This window comes from Drosophila elegans, unplaced genomic scaffold, assembly GCF_018152505.1.
Source record: "Drosophila elegans isolate 14027-0461.03 unplaced genomic scaffold, ASM1815250v1 contig_183, whole genome shotgun sequence".
Lineage (NCBI taxonomy): Eukaryota > Metazoa > Arthropoda > Insecta > Diptera > Drosophilidae > Drosophila > Drosophila elegans.
Genome location: NW_024545550.1, coordinates 9204403 through 9223820, shown reverse-complemented (window position 1 = coordinate 9223820; position 19418 = coordinate 9204403). Strand labels below are relative to the sequence as shown.

At 46.4% G+C, this 19418-nt stretch overlaps 10 protein-coding genes across 16 annotated transcripts; 7 read left to right on the top strand and 3 right to left on the bottom strand.

The window, feature by feature from the left end:
* The first annotated feature begins 102 nt into the window (after positions 1 to 102).
* On the top strand, positions 103 to 3403 carry LOC108144844. 4 transcript variants are annotated; one of them, XM_017269986.2, is made up of 3 exons: positions 103 to 353; positions 2025 to 2422; positions 3150 to 3403. In XM_017269986.2, the coding sequence occupies exons 2-3, from the start codon at positions 2101 to 2103 to the stop codon at positions 3251 to 3253; spliced, it is 426 nt and encodes a 141-aa protein (XP_017125475.1). In that variant the 5' UTR covers positions 103 to 353; positions 2025 to 2100; the 3' UTR covers positions 3254 to 3403. The 4 variants fall into 4 exon arrangements, with proteins under 4 accessions (XP_017125475.1, XP_017125477.1, XP_017125474.1 ...); XM_017269985.1 differs by lacking the exon at positions 103 to 353 and adding an exon at positions 1604 to 1727; XM_017269988.2 differs by lacking the exon at positions 2025 to 2422 and having other exon boundaries at positions 112 to 353.
* Positions 3404 to 3477: 74 nt separating this feature from the next.
* LOC108144843 lies at positions 3478 to 4100 on the top strand. The gene is made up of 2 exons (XM_017269984.2): positions 3478 to 3673; positions 3727 to 4100. Exons 1-2 carry the CDS (start codon positions 3478 to 3480, stop codon positions 3993 to 3995), a joined length of 465 nt encoding a protein of 154 aa, XP_017125473.1. The 3' UTR covers positions 3996 to 4100.
* Positions 4101 to 4527: 427 nt separating this feature from the next.
* LOC108144372 (NADPH:adrenodoxin oxidoreductase, mitochondrial) lies at positions 4528 to 6804 on the top strand. Of its 2 annotated transcripts, XM_017269146.2 has the most exons (5): positions 4528 to 4618; positions 4691 to 4969; positions 5364 to 5736; positions 5801 to 5972; positions 6030 to 6804. In XM_017269146.2, the coding sequence occupies exons 2-5, from the start codon at positions 4758 to 4760 to the stop codon at positions 6671 to 6673; spliced, it is 1401 nt and encodes a 466-aa protein (XP_017124635.1). In that variant the 5' UTR covers positions 4528 to 4618; positions 4691 to 4757; the 3' UTR covers positions 6674 to 6804. The 2 variants fall into 2 exon arrangements, with proteins under 2 accessions (XP_017124635.1, XP_017124634.1); XM_017269145.1 differs by lacking the exon at positions 4528 to 4618 and having other exon boundaries at positions 4625 to 4969.
* Positions 4952 to 5236, bottom strand: LOC108144378. The gene is made up of 2 exons (XM_017269153.2): positions 5128 to 5236; positions 4952 to 5068 (listed from the first exon to the last, which is right to left on the bottom strand). The coding sequence occupies exons 1-2, from the start codon at positions 5228 to 5230 to the stop codon at positions 4989 to 4991; spliced, it is 183 nt and encodes a 60-aa protein (XP_017124642.1). The 5' UTR covers positions 5231 to 5236; the 3' UTR covers positions 4952 to 4988.
* On the top strand, positions 6791 to 8089 carry LOC108144373 (UPF0605 protein CG18335). The gene is made up of 2 exons (XM_017269147.1): positions 6791 to 6906; positions 6960 to 8089. Exons 1-2 carry the CDS (start codon positions 6866 to 6868, stop codon positions 7888 to 7890), a joined length of 972 nt encoding a protein of 323 aa, XP_017124636.1. The 5' UTR covers positions 6791 to 6865; the 3' UTR covers positions 7891 to 8089.
* Positions 7913 to 12741, top strand: LOC108144371 (F-box/LRR-repeat protein 6). The gene is made up of 9 exons (XM_017269144.2): positions 7913 to 8387; positions 9289 to 10207; positions 10265 to 10475; positions 10536 to 10705; positions 10764 to 10904; positions 10968 to 11135; positions 11193 to 11425; positions 11489 to 11623; positions 11682 to 12741. Exons 2-9 carry the CDS (start codon positions 9305 to 9307, stop codon positions 11884 to 11886), a joined length of 2166 nt encoding a protein of 721 aa, XP_017124633.1. The 5' UTR covers positions 7913 to 8387; positions 9289 to 9304; the 3' UTR covers positions 11887 to 12741.
* A 45-nt stretch (positions 12742 to 12786) lies between these two features.
* Positions 12787 to 13557, bottom strand: LOC108144375. Its single transcript, XM_017269150.2, has one exon. The coding sequence runs from the start codon at positions 13389 to 13391 to the stop codon at positions 12930 to 12932; it is 462 nt and encodes a 153-aa protein (XP_017124639.1). The 5' UTR covers positions 13392 to 13557; the 3' UTR covers positions 12787 to 12929.
* A 480-nt stretch (positions 13558 to 14037) lies between these two features.
* Positions 14038 to 17499, top strand: LOC108144370 (WD repeat-containing protein 48 homolog). Of its 2 annotated transcripts, XM_017269142.2 has the most exons (10): positions 14039 to 14169; positions 14258 to 14402; positions 14499 to 14718; positions 14782 to 15776; positions 15839 to 15943; positions 16005 to 16144; positions 16214 to 16409; positions 16473 to 16667; positions 16729 to 16834; positions 16960 to 17499. In XM_017269142.2, the coding sequence occupies exons 1-10, from the start codon at positions 14144 to 14146 to the stop codon at positions 17001 to 17003; spliced, it is 2172 nt and encodes a 723-aa protein (XP_017124631.1). In that variant the 5' UTR covers positions 14039 to 14143; the 3' UTR covers positions 17004 to 17499. The 2 variants fall into 2 exon arrangements, with proteins under 2 accessions (XP_017124632.1, XP_017124631.1); XM_017269143.2 differs by having other exon boundaries at positions 14038 to 14402.
* On the top strand, positions 17073 to 19126 carry LOC108144376 (trafficking protein particle complex subunit 2-like protein). Of its 2 annotated transcripts, none has more exons than XM_041707656.1 (5): positions 17073 to 17091; positions 18520 to 18689; positions 18750 to 18837; positions 18900 to 18979; positions 19036 to 19126. In XM_041707656.1, the coding sequence occupies exons 2-5, from the start codon at positions 18550 to 18552 to the stop codon at positions 19079 to 19081; spliced, it is 354 nt and encodes a 117-aa protein (XP_041563590.1). In that variant the 5' UTR covers positions 17073 to 17091; positions 18520 to 18549; the 3' UTR covers positions 19082 to 19126. The 2 variants fall into 2 exon arrangements, with proteins under 2 accessions (XP_041563590.1, XP_017124640.1); XM_017269151.2 differs by lacking the exon at positions 17073 to 17091 and adding an exon at positions 18345 to 18464.
* LOC108144374 (protein Vhl) lies at positions 17078 to 18304 on the bottom strand. Its single transcript, XM_017269148.2, has one exon. It carries the CDS (start codon positions 18153 to 18155, stop codon positions 17592 to 17594), a length of 564 nt encoding a protein of 187 aa, XP_017124637.1. The 5' UTR covers positions 18156 to 18304; the 3' UTR covers positions 17078 to 17591.
* Positions 19127 to 19418: the final 292 nt, after the last annotated feature.

Below are 19418 nucleotides of genomic sequence, written 5' to 3'. Positions count from 1 at the left end.
ATTTGTTAGTTTAAAACGATAACGGCATATGATTGGTATGGTGTGGCCAGATTATTAAGTATCGAAGTTGGCTAACAAAAACGCAGTCACACTATTAAATACATCGATATATCGGCTTACATTTTTTTTTCTGACATCCGCAGCTTCCTCGTAATCGTTTTTTTGTAATTATTGAGATAAAGTCGGAATTTGAAAGCGAATAGTCTAGTGCAGACGCTGCCCAAGTGCTCCTTAAAAGACAATCTTGAATAATATCAACATGGTTGACCTCACAGACGCCGGTTCGCCATTCCAGCAATCCATTCCCGACTTTGCCTTTTATGTGCCGGCTGTTGTTGTATTTACTTTGGCAGGTGAGTGTACCCTCTTCCCCCTCCCCTCCCCTCCCCTCCCCTGTGTATATGTATATCCCTACCCCCACCCACCCGAATGTTATGCATGTTATAACCCGGCCAAAATCCCGACCGCAAATTGGGTCAAAAGACTTTCACCAAGCGAGCAAGTCAATCTGAATGTTTAGCCCCTTCGTAACTGCCCCTTTTTTTCCTACCACCAGCTGTTGTTTGTCGTTTGTGTTTGGTTTTTTTCGTTCTTATCTTACTTTGTTGGAGATAGAGATAGTTTTAAAGATTTGATTTGTGCTTTTGGCCAGTTGTCTTACGTGTTCTATCCGACCATTCTGTCCCATTCCGGTTTTCTTGCGTACGTAGCCAAAAGTTTGTTCGTTTCAAGAGCGATAAGAGCGGTGTGATAAGAATATGCGACCTGCCACCATTCAAAAGTCCATGTAGTACAGTCAAACCTCCGGCGTTAACAAAACGTAGCTCTTAAAAAAACTCTGTGTTGGGTTTTCAATTTTAACGAATTCCTCACAGGATAAAGTTACACAAAACATGAATTAATTATCAAAATTTTGAATAACAAAAAAACGAATGGGAAAAACTACCATCACTCTATGTGAAGTTCTCAATTTTAAAGAACCCAATTCAATAAACCTTCATAATAAACATGTCTTAGAATATAACGCATAAAATACTTCATGTTTTCCATTATAAAATCTATAATTTTCGATTAGTTCATACTTGTTCTACATGAAGTAGAACAGAAAACATAAAATTATGATCAATATTTCGAAAAACAAAAATAACTTAATTAGGAAAAACTACAAATACAGTAATCACTCTAAAAGAAAAACAAGTTATTCCAACTCTTGATGATTATTAGTTCATTGTTCTTAATTAGCACTGACTGTAGCTTTTAATAGGATCAGAGATTAGAGACATTGATCAATTATTAGGCAAAATTATCTTAAAAAGTGCGAATTTTGAATCAAAATAATTTGTATCACATAGTTGAAATCGTCTGAAAGCAAGTCTGTTTTATGAGAAACTATTGGCAAACTTTGGCGGGTGGCCCTCTTGGCTTGGCTTCTGCTTCAATATTGTCGTGTGTCCGGCACTGATTAGTGGCTCTCCCTTATCGCACACAATATACATTTATATATATTATATGCTCTCCAACTTCTTCGAACTACCTTTGGAAATATGCTGACGAAAGCGAGAGGCAAAACCAAAAGCGCAGCAAAAATTCAACTAGTGGGCATATCTGAGAATAATGAAATACAAGCGACTGATTACACACGAGTGCCAGTTTATTTTCGAATTGATTTTAATATAAATTTTAGAGAGTCTCCACTCAGTCCATCCGAACAGCAGAAGTCGTAGCACGTAAGCACCGGCGATCTAGCGCCCAAATTAAATAGTATCCGCAAAAGTGTGTCTGCGATCTGGGGGGAGCAGTACCTATCCATGATTTGTCATACAAAATTCCTACCCAATCGATACTATCAATGCATGCCGCGTGTCAAACTTGTGTTAAAGATAATCAAATCCATAAAGAACCGAAATCCGTTTAGTTTTGTTTTGCCACGTTGTTTGTTTCTGTGATTTTGTATGCCCCCCCAGAGTAGTAGCATGCTGAGATCCAAAACCATGATTCTATCCCATAATATACCACCCATTCAGACGCGAACCGCTAAAGGCGAGAAGCCCAAAAAACACAGGCCGTTAAAAGTAAAACCGAAAGCAAAGAGATTAGAAAATGGCTGAGGATCCGCTGAACCAGCAGGCATTTGCCGAGGACGTGGCAGCTGCCGCTGCTGCCGGAGGACCCAATGGCTTTGCCGGAGCCGTCGAGCCGGGACATCCCGACTTCAAGATGCCCAGTGCCGAGGAGATCTGGAAGCTGGTCGAGGGCATGGAGGGCATTTCGGACGATGAGCGGGCCGAGCTGAGGGACAGCATCTTCAACCCGAAGCCACCGTCGCCGGAGGACTTTATGCGCCAGTACGGACAGCCGGGCCACAGTTCCCGCGAGTACCTGGTGTTCTTCGTGATGCTGGCCTTAATACTGATTGTCTTTGGTAAGCGATCCCCTTTACGGGGGGAGGCTAGAGTGCAAAGTATCCAAGCCAAGTGATTGAATTTCGCACCCGTTTGGGTTAAGCCAGAAATCAGAAAGGGGCAGACCATAAAGTTTAGGTTACCCTGCCATAGCACTCACACACATTGACGAGGCTAGAGTGTTTGCCTCGTTTTATAGGCGTTCGATTTTTGATAAGATAACCAGAGGTGAGCGTGGCGTAGAATCCACCACAGCGAGACACCCCACAAAGCAGTACTTGTTAGAGACCCATGCCGTCCAGAAGTTGACACCTAGTAGGCCGACCTTTTTCGAAAATCCCCCCCACAAAGAAAAAACATGAGTTTCTCAGGGCCCAACGACAGCGAACTCGGCGTGATCGAGCAGCTGAAAAAGTCCGTGGAGGCGATTGTGGCCAAAACGGGGCCCAGCAGCAAGTTCTCAATGGATCTGGTCAGGCGGATTGGCGAGATGCAGAGCAAACTGGAGTCCCTGGCAGAAACGGACAGGCATCAGTTTCTCGACGAGATGAAGGACAAGTTCCAGGAGACGATAGGCAGGATCGAGCAGCGAATTGTGCAGCATGCCAATATAGCGCAGACCTACTCCAGTTCCATAGTGACGGCAGTGATCTTTCTTCTGGTCTCAATATTCGGTCTCAGTCCCTTGAATTTTACTTTTTAAATGGAATTACCTTATTAATTAATATATTTGCCTTGACATTACAGCTCTGTTCGGCTACAAACTGTACAAATCGCTGACGGAGAAGGAACTCAAGAAGCAGGAGAAGCTGAAGAGCAAGCAGCAGAAGAAGGCCAAGAAGTTTAACTGAGGATGAGACGAGGAAATATCCTTTATAGTAGGAGTTGTAACTTCCGGCCCTGAAACCTACCTTCCATCTTGTTAATCAATACAATACAATCGCCCTGTAAAAACGACTAAATTATGAACCAGTACACGTAATAAACTCTTTTAAATGCCACGGTAATTGTGTTTCTTACAAGGAGTCGAATTAATTGCCATTAAAATCAGGCAACAGCCATCAGCCATCAGGAAATGCAAATCGGGTTTCGTGACCGAACTTGTTGCTGCCCATCTAGGCAATCCTGGCCTCCGTTGTCATGGCAAACACGGTCGTTTTGTCGAAGCGCCTCCTGTCAGGCTGCTATTAATAGCCAGATTCAGTTTCCAGTTACCCAGTTAAGCAGCAACACTTCGGAGAGACACATATCAAACATGTCCTATTCCAGCCGTAAGTGGAGTTTTTACCAACAGTACTTTACTTTCCTAATGTGTTCTCCCCAGGATTCGGTTTCGACTTCCAGCTGCCGGACGAGGGATGGTGCTACCCGAAGAACGACATGCACTTCATCCGCAGCGAAGAATGGGTGCCCGTGGAGAAGGCTGGCGTGGGTCGCTCCTTCGCCAATCCCAATGGCGTTATCTATCCCCGGGTGGTCGGCATGATTCCGCGCTACGGGGGCCACGTTCCGGGCAATAAATTCCGGGTGGGCAACACCTACGGCCGTTCCACCATCGATGCCAAGCGTCATCTGGCCCTCAACCACGATTGAAGCGAAGCGATTCTTAGATCACTTTCTCACTTATAGCCAATCAAAATTGCTGTGTTACGCTTAGAGAAGCACCCAAAATAAATCGTATACTGTAGTACAGTCGAATGGTGATGTGTAGAAAAATGGCATGTGGAAATAAAAATTATTTACAGCTAATTGTCTTTTTTGTTTAAATATTGCTTGAAATATTTATATATTAACAATAGTCTTTAATCATTAAATCAATTATTTTAAAGGTAAAACACAAATATGATTTTTAAGATTTAAATGGAAAAAGTGATAACAATAAATTCAAATTCGGCGCTTCATAAAAGTCGTTTATATCTTATCGTTATCGATAAGGTTTTTCCTATGAGAGATCTGGTAGCGTTGGGTTTGACTTTCAAAAAATTATAATTTCTGTAAGATTTAACGTTTTTAAAGGTGTAACGTTAAAAGAAGATTGTTCAGATAATTTTTTTAAACTATATAAATGCCTTTTTCTCTTAAAAAAGTCTTAAAAACGGAAAAAAACCGCAATTAAAAAGTGTTACCAGGCCTTGTAATTCTGGAAAATACATTGTTTTGGTTCAGTTATTATGGGTATTTTGAGAGGACCAGCAAAAGTCTTTCAGCAGATAAGAGTAAATAACAAATCATCATTAACAAACAACTTTAATGTGCTAATTATCTTCCATGCCACTATCCATTACAAGCTGAATTTACTTGCAAACTAGCGTCGTCACAAATCACATTAATCAGAGGAGCGGCGAATGGTTAACGATGGTCTCAAAATTATTTAACATCTGGAGACGTGGCCTCCACACGAGTTCCGCCCGACTGCAGGTGATCCGCGGTGCCACGCCCACCAAGCGAATATGCATTGTGGGCGCCGGACCCGCTGGCTTCTATGCCGCCCAACTGATCCTCAAGCAACTGGATGACTGCGTGGTGGATGTGATGGAGAAGCTACCGGTTCCCTTCGGTCTGGTGCGGTAAGATCTAGAGCTAGCTTTATAAGGCGGTGCTGTTGGTTCTCAGGCCAAAGCCAAAGATTGGACCCACCACGGAACGAAAGATGCCAGTGAAGTAGGCTGAAAGAGATCGGGGAGAACTGAGAAATTCCATCAAGCAATCCCAGGGTAATACCTACCTCCCAACTGGTCAAGACTCCACAAAGAATTGGCCGCACTCAAATCCAAACTGGTGATCACCAAAAGGCAGACAATGATCAGTGGAGCACCTTGCACCTGCATCTTGGCGACAAGACTGTGACTGCCTGCATCAAGCTCAAATGCTTTTATCCGTACCCGGTTGCGTGTCCACAACATTCCATTGCACTTATCTAACTAACGACTTGTCCCATTATGCAAATCGCACACTTTGCAGCTTTGGCGTAGCACCCGATCATCCGGAGGTCAAGAACGTAATCAACACCTTCACCAAGACCGCCGAACATCCGCGTCTGCGTTACTTTGGCAATCTATCGCTGGGCACGGATGTTAGCCTCCAGGAGCTGAGGGATCGCTACCATGCCGTGCTGCTCACCTACGGAGCGGATCAGGATCGAGAGCTGGAGCTGGAAAACGAGCAGCAGGGCAATGTGATATCCGCCCGGAAATTCGTGGCCTGGTATAATGGTTTGCCCGGTGCGGAGAACCTCGCGCCGGACCTCAGTGGTCGGGATGTGACGATTGTGGGTCAAGGCAATGTGGCCGTGGATGTGGCCAGGATGCTCCTCAGTCCTTTGGATGCTCTGAAGGTTAGATCATCTTACGTCTTAATCATTATAAAGCAGTGACTGCAAGTAATAACTATTTTTACAGACCACCGACACCACGGAGTACGCTTTAGAAGCCCTTTCCCGCAGCCAAGTGGAGCGAGTGCATCTGGTGGGCAGACGTGGTCCCCTGCAGGCCGCCTTCACCATCAAAGAACTGCGGGAGATGCTCAAGCTGCCCAATGTGGACACCCGCTGGCGAAGCGATGATTTCTCAGGTGGATATTACTCAAAATACCCCACTTTTCACTTCCTAATGACTACCTCTATTTCAGGCATTGACAACCAGCTGGAAAAACTGCAGCGACCTCGCAAGCGACTCACCGAACTGATGCTCAAGAGTCTGAAGGAGCAGGGCAGGTCCTCTGGCTCCAAACAGTTCCTGCCCATCTTCCTGCGAGCTCCAAAGGCCATTAGTTCCGGGGAAATGGAGTTCTCGGTGACGGAACTGCAGCAGGAGGCGGCAGTGGCCACCAGTTCCACGGAGCGTCTTCCCTCAGACCTAATCCTGCGCAGCATTGGCTACAAATCCAGTTGTGTGGATGGGGGCATCAATTTTGACACCCAACGGGGTCGAGTTCACAACATTGAAGGTCGTGTTCTCAAGGATGATGCCACGGGGAAAGCGGACCCCGGACTTTATGTGGCCGGCTGGCTGGGAACTGGACCCACGGGCGTTATTGTGACCACCATGGGCGGCGCCTTTGCGGTGGCCAAAAACATCTGTGATGACATTACAGCGAATGTGGTGGACACCAGTTCAGCTAAACCAGGATACGATGTCGATGGCAAGAGAGTAGTCACTTGGGATGGCTGGCGGCGCATCAATGATTTCGAAAGTGAGGCGGGCAAAGCCAAGGGAAAACCTCGCGAGAAAGTAGTTAACATCCAGGATATGCTGCGAATAGCTGGCGTTTGATTATAAGACTCCAATGGTTACGGTTGACTACGGTTTTTTAGAACAAATCTAGCTTACTTTTATTTAACTGTCGTTTGGATTCCTTTGTTGTTCATTGTAAATACATAACTCATTTATGTAACACTTGCAAATTCATTTGTACCATTGCTTAGTTTCCAAATTATTTGTTTAAGTTAAATTATAGTAAGTGAAATGGATCATGCCATAACGCCGGAACCGCACTTGGTGCCAGGGTAAGAAATAGAAAGTTACTTGTACGCCTTGAGATCTAAACTATGTCTTATAGATACACGGGTCATTGTGCCCAGAATCGGGACAGAGTGGGTCGCACTTATGGCAGGCAGACGCACAAGTTGCTCATTGATCCCTGCATCTACCATGCCCCGGAACTGATTGTGGCCCCCATTCATGCCAAGCGTGGCCTCAAGGATTATCCCACGGAGCAAGAGCTGAAGATCCTACGCACACGGGAAGGGCTGGTGGACTCCGTTTACAGGCATCCCATTCTGCCGGGCTACGCTGGTTTTGTGCCCAATGTAGTGAGCCAGATTGGCAAGCGGTATGTGGCTGCCGCATCCGCTGGAGTGGCTCGCCACGAGACCTTGATGGAGCTGTACCGCTGCGAGAAACGGACTCTCCGGCACCGGGATCTGCTGGAGAGCGGGAAGGGTCTGTTCGAACGCAAGATAAACGAAAGGCTGCTGCCACAGACCAACTACAGGGCACCGCTGATCCCAGTCACCGGCGTGTCCAAGGGCATCAAGGATGAGTCCTGTCCACCGAGGGTGGAAAAGCTCTGCTACAGCAAGTTTACTTCGCCGCATTTCCTCGAGGACGAGGATCCCGACAAGTTCATCATCAACGGATATGCCGGGCACATTCCCATGTCGGTCACCCGTTTCGGGGAGTCGAACAAGGTGCTCACCGGACGGGCGTTGTGCAGCTTCTCGGATTACATGTACAAGCGGAAGAGGGACACCTGGTGCTGTGGTCAGGATCTCAGCCGACCGGCCATCACCTGCCCGCCGGTGGGACACTTTGTTGTCTATCATACGGACGACGGAATGAACCCCAGTTATGCGGGTCACGTGCCCGGAGAGACCTACAAATTCGGGCGAACCTACGGCAAGACCACTTACGATGCCAAGCGTTGGCTGGAGGTGCACAAGAATCTCACCGTGCTGCCGGAGGTGGCCAATCTGGATTACGCCTACTGAGAGGGGAATCCCCTTGGCGCAGATTTCAAATAGTAACGCTTTTCGCCGAGCGATGCCACCCCGCCGAGGAAATGCAGCATTTACCGTGTATCGTGCACCTGGTCCCACCGGCGATTGTTGTGATGTATCGATACAACAACAACATCCCCAGCTTTCTATCTACGTCGTTTGTTGCAGCAAATAAATAAGTTTTAATTGATTGTGCGCCTCTAAAATGTACGAATTGTGGCTAATGCCGTGACCAACTGCAGTGCAGTGCCCCCGTGATTGGCAAAAATGTTAAATCGGTCATTTCAGGCAGCAGAAAAGGCCTAAAGTGTCCATAAAACGCCAAGGGAAAAAATCTTTAGAATCGAATTCGAACAATTCAAACACACACACCTAGTGCCGTACCGTTCGCACACCGCCGAGCAGTACAGTACCGCAGTGCGTGAGAGCGAGACAACTAGCGTGTCGGCAGATAACATACATTTGTGTACCTACCTCTCTTCCAAGTGGTGAGTTGAATGCCGATTATGCACCCTGCACGCGTCGCGTCGAGCATTGTATGCAATAAGTGAAGTGCAGCGCCGCGAGAAAAATAAGAGCCATAGTGAAACAGGAAACCCCCAGAAATGCTCCCCATCTGTATAGTTTTGGGTAGTACCCCCCATTGACCCCCCAATTTTGACCGAGATTTATGGCGGGAACTTGAACGGAGTGTGCGCACAGGTCACAAACAAGTCGATGCGACCCCAACTGCGGTCGACTTGTTTATTAAGAGCGAACAAACGAATAAAAATAAAAACAAAAAAATATATATGTAATTTGTTGTAGCAGGTGAGATTTACGACTGTGTGTTGTTAGTAGAGGAGAGGAGAAAAGTGACAAGAGAAAGAGAAGAGAACTATTCGTATTGAGAACGGGGGCGAATAGGAAACCGTGAAAAACCGCCAAAATGGGTTGAGTTCTTTTTGCATCGATTTTCCCGGCCGGAATAAGAAAATTTTAAATAGTGTTTTTTTAAGTGGGTGCCTTTAATGGCAGTCTGGAATATTAAATGACAATAAATAATAATTGTTAAACCTTTCAACTTGACCCGTCGATTTGTATTAAAACGGTATAAACAATATACAGTAAAACTTCTTTAACAAGAACTTTTTAAAAAAAAAAGTCTGTATAAGTCTAATTCGTTTCTTGTACAATAAACAAATAAACCCAAATAAAAATTAACAACATATTTCATTCTGAAGAATATAAACAACACGTCAAACTTCTACCAGTGTTTTTAAGTACTACTTTTTCTTAATTAATTTTCCTAGATCGTGCTATGAAAGTGTGACTACAATAAACATAATGGCATTGATAAAGTCTCCACTGTAAATCAGGTAATAACTTCGGTACTCTTTTTAATTGCAGAAGAGCGAGTGGAGTGATGAGCGAATCTCTGGCCTTGCAAGTGGAGGAGACCAAGGTGTCCGAAGAAGATAATGTGAAAGAGAAAGCTGAAGTGTCCACGTCAAAAGTTCCCGCGGGATCGGCAATGAAGGTGGACACCGATGACACTGGTGGTCAGCAGCAGGCGCAAAGTGATCCGGGAGATAAGGAGAAATCTGCCACGGTGGACATAAACACACTCACCCCCTCGACGCCTTCGCAAACACCGCCACAACTGCTGGCCGTTGAAACTGCCACATCGGGGAGCACGGCCGTCATCCCGGAGAACATCCTGTCGCCGCCCAAGTCAGAAACCCAAACGGATGAGACCAACACGGCCACATCGACATCTTGCTCCCCGGCCTCCGAGGGCCAGCGATCTCCCGCGGCGAAGCAACAGTCAACGGCTCCTCCGTCAAAGCAGCAGAAGGAGCAGGCTCAGCCCACAGCAGCGGTCAATGGCTCCATACCAAAGACGTCGGGAAAGCCTCTTTCCTCCGCGCTAAGTGGCAAAAAGCCCAGCAAGGCGCCCTCCACGTCACCACGCGCCTCCCGATCCCGCAAACCCAAGGCGCTGCCCATGTACGAAAGCGAGATCAGCGACAACAAGGTGGGCATCAAGCTGTGCATCAAGAAGTCCGATGCCGGAGACGGTGCACCCGCTGGAGCCACATCTCCCCCAGTCGCTGTTCCCGCTGCCTCCAAACCGGTGCGCAAGCGCGTCCGCAAACCAAAGCAACAGGACAGCGATGAGGCCGAGTATGAGCCGCGCAAGAAAAAAGGTGGAGGAGGTAGCGGTGGCGAAAAGAAGGTTTCAACGAGTTCGGATCCGGAGGCAGCCGGTGAGCCGATCGAGCAGAGTGTCTGGGCCCAAAAGCTGCCAGAAGAAGTCCTTTTCAGGGTAAGTATAATATCAGTACCTTAATAAGAGCAAAATTTCAATTTAATTTTATTACAGATCTTCGAACATGCTGTTGACACACAGGGCTGCTTGCCCACCCTGTTTCGCCTTGGCAGAGTCTGCTCCCTCTGGCGCCAGGTTTCCCTTAGGCCCACCCTGTGGCGCACCATGGATCTGACCACATGGGTAAAGGAGAAGTATCGCACTGAACTGAAGCTCAAGTGGTTCGTGGACAACCGCTGCAGTGCCTGTACAGAGCTGAATGTTTGTAAGTGAAAAATATCTAGCTTTAAATTATTATGTCTAACTTGAAATTATTCCCTTTCAGCCAACTGGAAAATATCGGACATCAATTGCTTCCTTGCCAAGTTGTCAAGCGGTTGCCCGAATCTCGCTGGCATTACGCTGTCCGGTTGGAAGGGTTTCACCTCGGATCATCTCACATATTTAGTGGATAACATGCACAAGTTGCAACGCTTGGACTTGAGCTCCATTAATGTAAGCTGTGGCGGGCGATTTTTAAAAGCTCTGTTTATTTTCAATTTGTTTTCTCAAGGTTGAGATGAATGCCAGCAAAAGTGCTGTGGGTGTCAACTCGCTGTGCAATGCATTACAAACCATGGGCAGTCGCCTAACGCATCTCTATTTGGCGCACAACCGTTTGGCGGGTATTCCTCAAATAGTCGGAATTCTTTCGGTGAGCACTGCACTCTAATAATCTTATTTAATCTGGTTTATTGATCGATGTTTCCTGTTTCAGACGCACTGTCCGAATCTAACGTTATTGGATCTCTCAAATGTGACCACTCAGGCCACATCGCACGGCGTACTCCACATTGAGAAGCTGCAACGCGGCTGCCAAAAGCTTAAAGTTCTGCGGGTGACAAACTCTCACATAACGCCGAGCACGGCATCAATGCAGGAAATTGTAAGGCAATTGAAGAGCACCCTCTTAGATACTTTTACTAATAACACTCATTGTCAGATGGATTCCCCCGGCTTTCCTGATCTGGAAGAACTGTCCGTGGCTGCCTTGACAGATGAATCACGCATCATTAGCGACGATCATTTACAGCGCATCCTGAAGAGCAGCTCCAAGCTCAAGCTGCTAGACGTGCGTAACTGCACGCGGCTGACACACGAGAGCCTCATCCGCCTACCAGCCTGGGATATCAAGCATTTATTCCTGTCAGGCTGCTCAGTCACACGAGATATGGGGTGGGTTCGATTGCTTATTACTATTAGTTAGACGACAGCCTTATCAACAATTCTCCCAATTAGGTCGGGCCTGGAACTCATTGCCTCCAAGTGGGCGCACAGTCTTATTGAATTGGATCTGGCTTGGGCGAATATGCAGCAGCCCATAGACAATGCCCTGCGTGCCCTCGCCGAAAAGGGCAGGGAGTCCCCGATGGCGTGAGTATAGATTGAACTTGTTAAACTATTGTGTTGTGCTCATAAAACCCAATTGCAGTCACTTAAATCTGTGTGGTTCGTCCGTTTCCGATGAGGCGGTAAAGGAAATACTGACGAATTGCCGGAAGATGAGCTCCATCAACTTGGCATCGTGCCGAGGACTGCCGCGTGGAGTCAAGCGTCTCATGCAGGGAACTCAGGAGCTGGGCGAACTGCGCGAGGTTCTAGGCGTGCAGCTGAAGAACAGCAGCGGGAGCAACTAATCCAGTCAGTGGGCGAGTCCACACACACACACACACACACACACATCGGTTTTATTGTTGATCAGGCGGGCCAAGTTTAAATGTAATTTAAATTGTTGCATCCCTCTTTGCGCGAAAGGCGTTTAGCGCTTTGTTGATTTTGTAATGTAGTCGGCAAACATATTGCAATATTTGCAAATTTGCAATCGCTTGCATCTTCCAATAATGCTTATTTTGTTCATAGGCCCTAGAGTGTAATTATTGTACTATTGTACTAGTTTAGTATTCTCCGCACAGCGGCAGCAGCGAGATCCTCCCTTTCTGGAGGTTCCCGCATATAGATGCTGTGCGAACGAGCAACCTTTTGTAAATGCAATATGTATTCATAATTTAGTTGATTCGAATTTTTTGCAGCGCGAAAATCATTCACTTTCGAGGACAACCGTTTGCAACGATTTTCAATGATTTTTTTTTATTATATAGGTATATCTATATATATATATATTTACTGATTTATTGTTAAGTCCGACCATTGAGCGTTTGTAAAGTATGTATACAAGAATTTAAATTAAGTTTAAAGTGTATGTTTTGCAATACAAAAACCATATATTTACCATAAAGTAGTCGTCAATTCAAAGTCGCTAACTAAGGCAATTTGTAGAATGTTTTAACCCGATAGAACTGTACATATTGGCGTTAGAGAAACTTTCCGATTGGATGTTTTTATATACAAAATAACCATTAATAAAGGTAAAGCATATACCACACATAAATAACATAAATTAAAACAATTCAATTGTTAAGCATTATTAGCAGTTAAGAGACGGCAATTAAAGGTACATTTAATTTAAAATAAACGCAAACATTTTCAATCTACGCCTGGAATTATCTCTTGAGAGGAAAACACAACTCGCTGCTGCCTCGAGTTTATTGTATAATTTTATTCAAATATGCGGGAGATAATATTGCATTACGAGCTATGTACGGCCAAGACAGCAATTACGGTACGAACCCATAAAGTTTGGGTTCCATCAGTTCATCTAGATAATAGATCCATCGGTCATCTAGTTCTTCTGCAGCTTGTCCACGTCCTGAATGTAATCGGTGCCGACCTTGACGATGGCGGCTCCTGTTCCCAAACCCGCCAAGGTGGCGAGCAGGGCATTATCCTGCGGCAATGCGGACTTGATGAGCGCCCAGGCCAGCACGGATCCCATGGAGAAGAGGGTGGCTCCTAGCAGGGCGTATGCTCCCCGCTTATTGTTCTGCACATCCTTCAGGTGGGGCCGGCCGTAGATGTAGAAGGCGCTGCCCACCACCGCCGAGATAAGGAACACATTTGTGAGGTCCTTCTTGGGCAGGATCTTGGGCACGATCTGGGGGTTCATAACATTCACCGCCAGGGCTCCGTAGCTCACCAGGCCGTGGAGCGGTATGTAGTAGTTGAACACATTGTCCCGGGTGAAGGGCTTCAGGCCGACCTTGTCGCATATGCTGCAGGCGTCCTTCGGCTGTGAGCTGGCCATTATTTCAGGTGAAAATGCAATTAAATCTTTAAATCCCGATGTGGTGGGGCCGATGAGTCCTCTTCTTCTTCTTGTTATGTAAAGAACAGGGTTGCCGACTCGCGCCGAAGCTCTAAAGTATTGCCGGGCTACAATCTACGGAATATCACTATTTTAAGATAAAAATAAGAAAGTTTTTGATGTTTTGAGCAATATATGTATGTCGATATCTAAAAGCTTGTAGTATGCTATAAAAATGTATTCTGACAGCATACGGAATTTTCGAGAACCAGTTTTTTTCACTTTAACTCTTAATTTTACGAAAGATCATTTTTGGCAAGTTTATGAAAATCAAAAAATTAAATTTGAGAATAGTTAAACAAATTTAGAACGTAATATATTAATGATCCGTACCGTGTATTTGGAATTTAAGTTTTCAGAAATTTGGTTCCCGCCGCAATATTTCTTTAGCATATATTCAACATATACATGGTTGAGACTCATTTGTTTTTCCTTACAATACTAACAAATTACTTAATAAGTATACAACCTTCATGCAAGGCAGTTAAAACTAAATCATTTTTTTTGGTAGGTTTTTTAAATTATAAAATTTTCAAAATTATAAATAACGGCAGTGGTTCACGAACCGGTCACCTTTTTGAGCGGAAAGTGTCAACTCTCTTGAACAGCCGGCACAGTGTGCAGAACCAGGTGGCAACACCAGCCGGCGCAGGAGAGTGAGTCGGAGAGGGACAGAGAGGTGGGAGGACCGAATGGGGAGAGACAGAGAGCGAAATAGGTGCGAAAAATTTGTAGTTGGCTGGAAATTCCTTGATTTCGATTAGCAAAAAGTAAATATATCAACCGCCGGAAGGAAATCCCAATAGATGTGCGTGCCCCACGAGCAGCGAACAGCCAACATCAGCTCCTGAAGCACTCCCAGTCCAGAGATATCGCCGAAAGCCACAGTGCAGCAGATCCGTGGACGACATGTTGACGCACAAAACTTGTCAGGCACGTAAGAAAATGCAGGTGAGTGCGCCAATTGGAAATGCGGGGGGCGGGGAACGGTAAAGCTGGGAAACTCAAAATCCAAAACTAATTCAATTACACCGCCGGCGGCGACAGGTTTCCTTTGTGATACGGGACGCCGAGGAGAAACAGCACCGGAATGGCGTCAATGCGCTGCAGCTGGACGCGAATAACGGTAAACTATACTCCGCCGGACGCGACGCCATCATCCGGGTGTGGAACACACGGACGGACTCCAGCGAGAAATACATACAGTCGATGGAGCACCACAACGACTGGGTCAACGACATAGTCCTCTGCTGCAATGGAAGGAACCGTAAGTTGTTCCCAACATTTGGCTTCAAAGTAATCTCATGCTAATTTTCACTTAAATTCTTAGTAATCAGCGCCAGCTGTGATACCACGGTCAAGGTGTGGAACGCCCAGAAGGGCTTCTGCATGTCCACCCTGCGCACCCATCGCGACTATGTCCAGGCATTGGCCTACGCCAAGGATCGGGAGCAGGTGGCCAGCGCCGGACTGGACAAAGCCATCTTCCTGTGGGACGTGAACACCCTGACAGCTCTAACGGCCAGCAACAACACAGTGACCACTTCTAGTCTGACCGGGTCCAAGGACTCCATCTACAGCCTGGCCATGAATCCCTCGGGCACCGTCATTGTGAGCGGCTCCACGGAGAATATACTGCGTATCTGGGATCCCCGGACCTGCATGCGCAGCATGAAGCTTCGTGGCCACACGGAGAACGTGCGCTGCCTGGTGGTCTCGCCCGATGGCAACCAGGTGGTCTCCGGCAGTTCCGATGGCACCATCAAGGTATGGAACCTGGGACAGCAGCGCTGTGTTCAAACCATCCACGTGCACAAGGAGGGCGTGTGGTCGCTGTTAATGAGCGAGAACTTCCAGTACATTATCTCCGGCAGCCGGGATCGCAACATCATTGTGACGGAGATGCGGAACCCGAGCAACAAGACGCTGGTGTGCGAAGAGCAGGCACCCGTCCTCAGTCTGGGCTACAACATCGACAAGACGGGCGTGTGGGCCACCACCTGGAACTCGGACATTCGCTGCTGGAAGCTGCCCATGTACGAGCGGAGCACGATGAACTCTTCGGGCGGAATGGACGCCCAGTGGACGCAGGGCGGCACAGAGGTGGCCTGCATCAAGGGAGGAGCTGCCATCAAGGAGTGCACGGTGCTAAACGACAAGCGTTATATCATAACCAAGGATTCACAGGATCAGGTCGTGGTCTACGATGTGCTGAGAGTGGTCAAAAAGGAGCAACTGGGGGCCGTGGATTACGAGGCGGAGGTGAAGAAGCGCAACAAGCAGGTTTACATTCCAAACTGGTTCACTGTTGATCTGAAAACCGGGGTGAGTTTAAGGTCATCTAAAGTTTAAGCTATGTATTTTACAAAAAATATATTTATCTGCAGATGCCAACGATTGTTTTGGGCCAGGAGGAAGTGGATTGCTTCTCGGCTTGGGTGTCTATCGAGGCCGGACTGCCAGAGTGCGGTGATCCCACAACAGAGATTAAGGTGGCTATCTGATTAAAAATCTTCTCAGTAAATTTTGTTTATTAAAATGCTTGATATTTAGATCAACTATGGAAAACTACTGCTGGAAGCTCTATTGGAATACTGGACACCACCGCATAGCATACCACCAAATGAAATGGAGCCCGATATGCATGGCAATGGCTACTTCCAAGTGCCCAAACACACGCCTGTCATCTTTAGGTGTGTTTGTGTGGTTTAACTATATCTAGACTATCACTAATTACTGCCATTTCTTGCTAAATTAAACAGTGAAGTGGGTGGCCGCACTGTTTGTCGACTTTTAGTGCGCGATGCAGCCGGAGATAGTGAAAGCACTTTGCTCCACGAGACAGCGCCACAGTGGGTGACCGATGTGGTGATAGAGAAGAACATTCCCAAGTTCCTCAAAATACCGTTCTTCCTGCAGCCCCATCCGCAAATGACCAAGCCAGAGCGAACGAAGAAGGTAATAGTTTAAATTTCATCTTGTAGAGCAGTCTTCTTATATGCTTTCTGTACAAATATTTAGGATCGCCTGGTGGCTAATGAATTTATACAGTGCCGCAAGGTCTGCGAGCATGTGCTGGAGAAGGTGCTCAATGCGGAGACCACCCCAAGTGGGGGTAATGCAAATAATTCCCTGCAGAATAGCCAGAGCGATGCTAACTCGGAGGGATCCCAACTGCCGGCAGAGGAACGCATTGAACTGTGGTGCAATGATGTGGTAAGAGGACGGCTGGAACTGCTCTTAGAAAGACCTCTAGCTCATTTTCAATCCCTTGTAGGTTGTGGACCCCAACATGGACTTGCGCACAGTGCGCCACTTTATCTGGAAACAGTCGACCGATCTTACGTTTCAGTACAAGACCAAGCAGAATTTCAACTACGATGGTAAATAAGAGAGCCCACGCATAGATCAACACAAGAAACACACCCTCACAAACACAAGGCATTCTTGAATTCTGCAATATTGCGATTGGCTAACCGAGCGTTGTGCTTATATATCCGCCCCATAGGTCCGATCGGGGATAGTCTGGAGCGCGTGACGCGCAAGTATTGAACGCTGGCATGTGATCTCCCGCCTAACCGAAGCAGTCCGATGCATTATTGAATGAATGAACGAGATTCAGCTGATCGATTAACCATTTGTATGTATTTATGCAATGTATTTTTGAGTTTACCTTCGACTTCTCGTTAGGAATACACATATATGTACTTCAGATTCAGACTTATAAGAATTAAGCTTGCGACACACAAACACGTAGATAAAACATTGCAAGGGAGTAACAACTACAGACATACCATTAAAACCGTATTCGCATCTGAAGCATTCTAGACCTAGAGGATTGCGCATATATGTATGTAATATTCCCACTTGTTTCACATTAGGTTTATACATAATTATATATACATAGAACATAAGTATAAGTAATCTTGTTAAAGATACAAAAAATCAATGCAACGGCAGTAGTCCAACCTGTAAAACGCTCTATGCAAGCCAATTTGTACATAAGTAATAAGCGGAAAACGAAAACGAAAACCAGGATGAAAATCAATTAAAGTTATTAAATTATTTGGAAATCGAGCCTGGCTCTCAATCCCCAAGTGTTAATCCCCCCTGTTAACAACTATTCTAAGGTATATGATTCTAACGCCGACGTCTGGTGCCGGCCACCCGGGAATACGACTCCATGGTGGTGAGCAGGAGGAGCAGTTGTTGCTTCAGCGTTGCGGGTATGTGATAACCATGGATGACCCTCCGAGGCGCATTGCTCGTGCGGATTAGCCAGCGGGCCACCAGCCAGAGGCAGTTCTCCCGCAGCGATCGCATTGGGAAGTGGATTAGCACCTGGCTGCGCACGTCGCACAGCTGCTCCGGATGCTGGGGATTCTTGGGCACCCGCACCCGGATCGGCTGGAAGATCCTCCGCGAGCGCACATGCATCCGTTCGCCCGTGTAGTAGTCGCGGAAGAACCAGCTGTGCGTGCTGAACGTATTCACCCGGACCTCCTCGAAGGGCTTGAGGGTGAGGTACATGTTCTCCCGATCGCGGTCGCACAACCAGTACAGATCCAGGGTGCGATTGGTGGTGTTGACGAACAGCACGTACACCTCCACCACCATCTGGAGTCCATGGTGCCCCTGCTGCTGACCACCCAGTCCCACCAGCTGCTGGCCATCGCGGTTGTTCTGCGCTATTTGGAGCGCCATCTCCAGCAGGGTGCTTAGCCGATCCGCAATGGCTACCAGATCAATTTTCGATGTTTTTTTGGCCGCCCAATTTGGTAGAATCAAAATTAAACAAGCAGAACAACAAGTATAGATAAAATTCACTCCTTATCACGATTTACGGTAACATTTTTCGCAGTTTGTTGGCAGGCACTGGTCATACTTTCGATAGGCGGTCTATCGATAACGGGGTGAACAGCTGACTTTCACCCATCTCGAATGACAAAGTAAACAAATAAACATCCAGAAAAAAAAAAAATGGCATTTTGCATAGCAGTTATTGGCAAGGATGTAAACTATATTTCCTTTTCGTTTATAAGATTAATAACTGGTTGAGTGTCCGCAGAATGCCCCACTGTACTTGACCACAGCCGATATGGAGCAGGAACTGGATTTGCAATATCACGTACACGCCGCATTGGACGTCGTGGAGGAAAAGTGTTTGATTGGCAAGGGTGCTCCCGAGTCCAAGGAACTCTACCTGGGACTGCTCTACTCCACGGAGAACCACAAAATGTACTTACATCTAGCATTAGCCATTGTTGATTTATAAGCTCAAGATTGAATCCGTTGCAGCTATGGCTTTGTGACGAATACCCGGGTGAAATTCATAGTGGTCATCGATTCCAGCAATGTGGCTCTGCGCGAGAACGAAGTGCGAGCGGTGGGTTTTTTATCCCCTCGCGAGTTTTATACTTTTTAACTCCACTTAACCCCACTTTCCAGATCTTCCGCAATCTCCACTTGCTCTACACAGACGCCATCTGCAATCCATTCTACATTCCCGGCGAATCACTAACTTCCAAGTGAGCTGCCTTAATACAAGTTTATCCAGCTATTGTTAGCATATCTCTCCTTACAGGAAATTCGATCGCGCTGTCCAGAAACTGATGAGCGGCAATGCCTAGCTGTAGATTCAAACTAAGCTAACAATAAAGCGAATTATTTATCAAGCCAATTGATTTTTTAGGAGGGATGTCAAGGTGGCTTGACCAAAGCCCACCCGAAGCTAGATTCGAAAAAGAGATACGCACCAGAGCCACGCAAACCGGTCGCTGTCTGGCTGGCCGATGCCAAATAATATGCAAATTTCAAATTTTTGACGATAATAATTCGAGAATTAATTATATCTTTACAATGTGTCTGCTAGTTGACACATAGTTAGTTAATGTCTCTGTGTCGAACTCGTCTTCCGTCTGCTTTTTGGGCCTTGTTTTGTGGGATCCGCTGTAATCTTTAACTTAA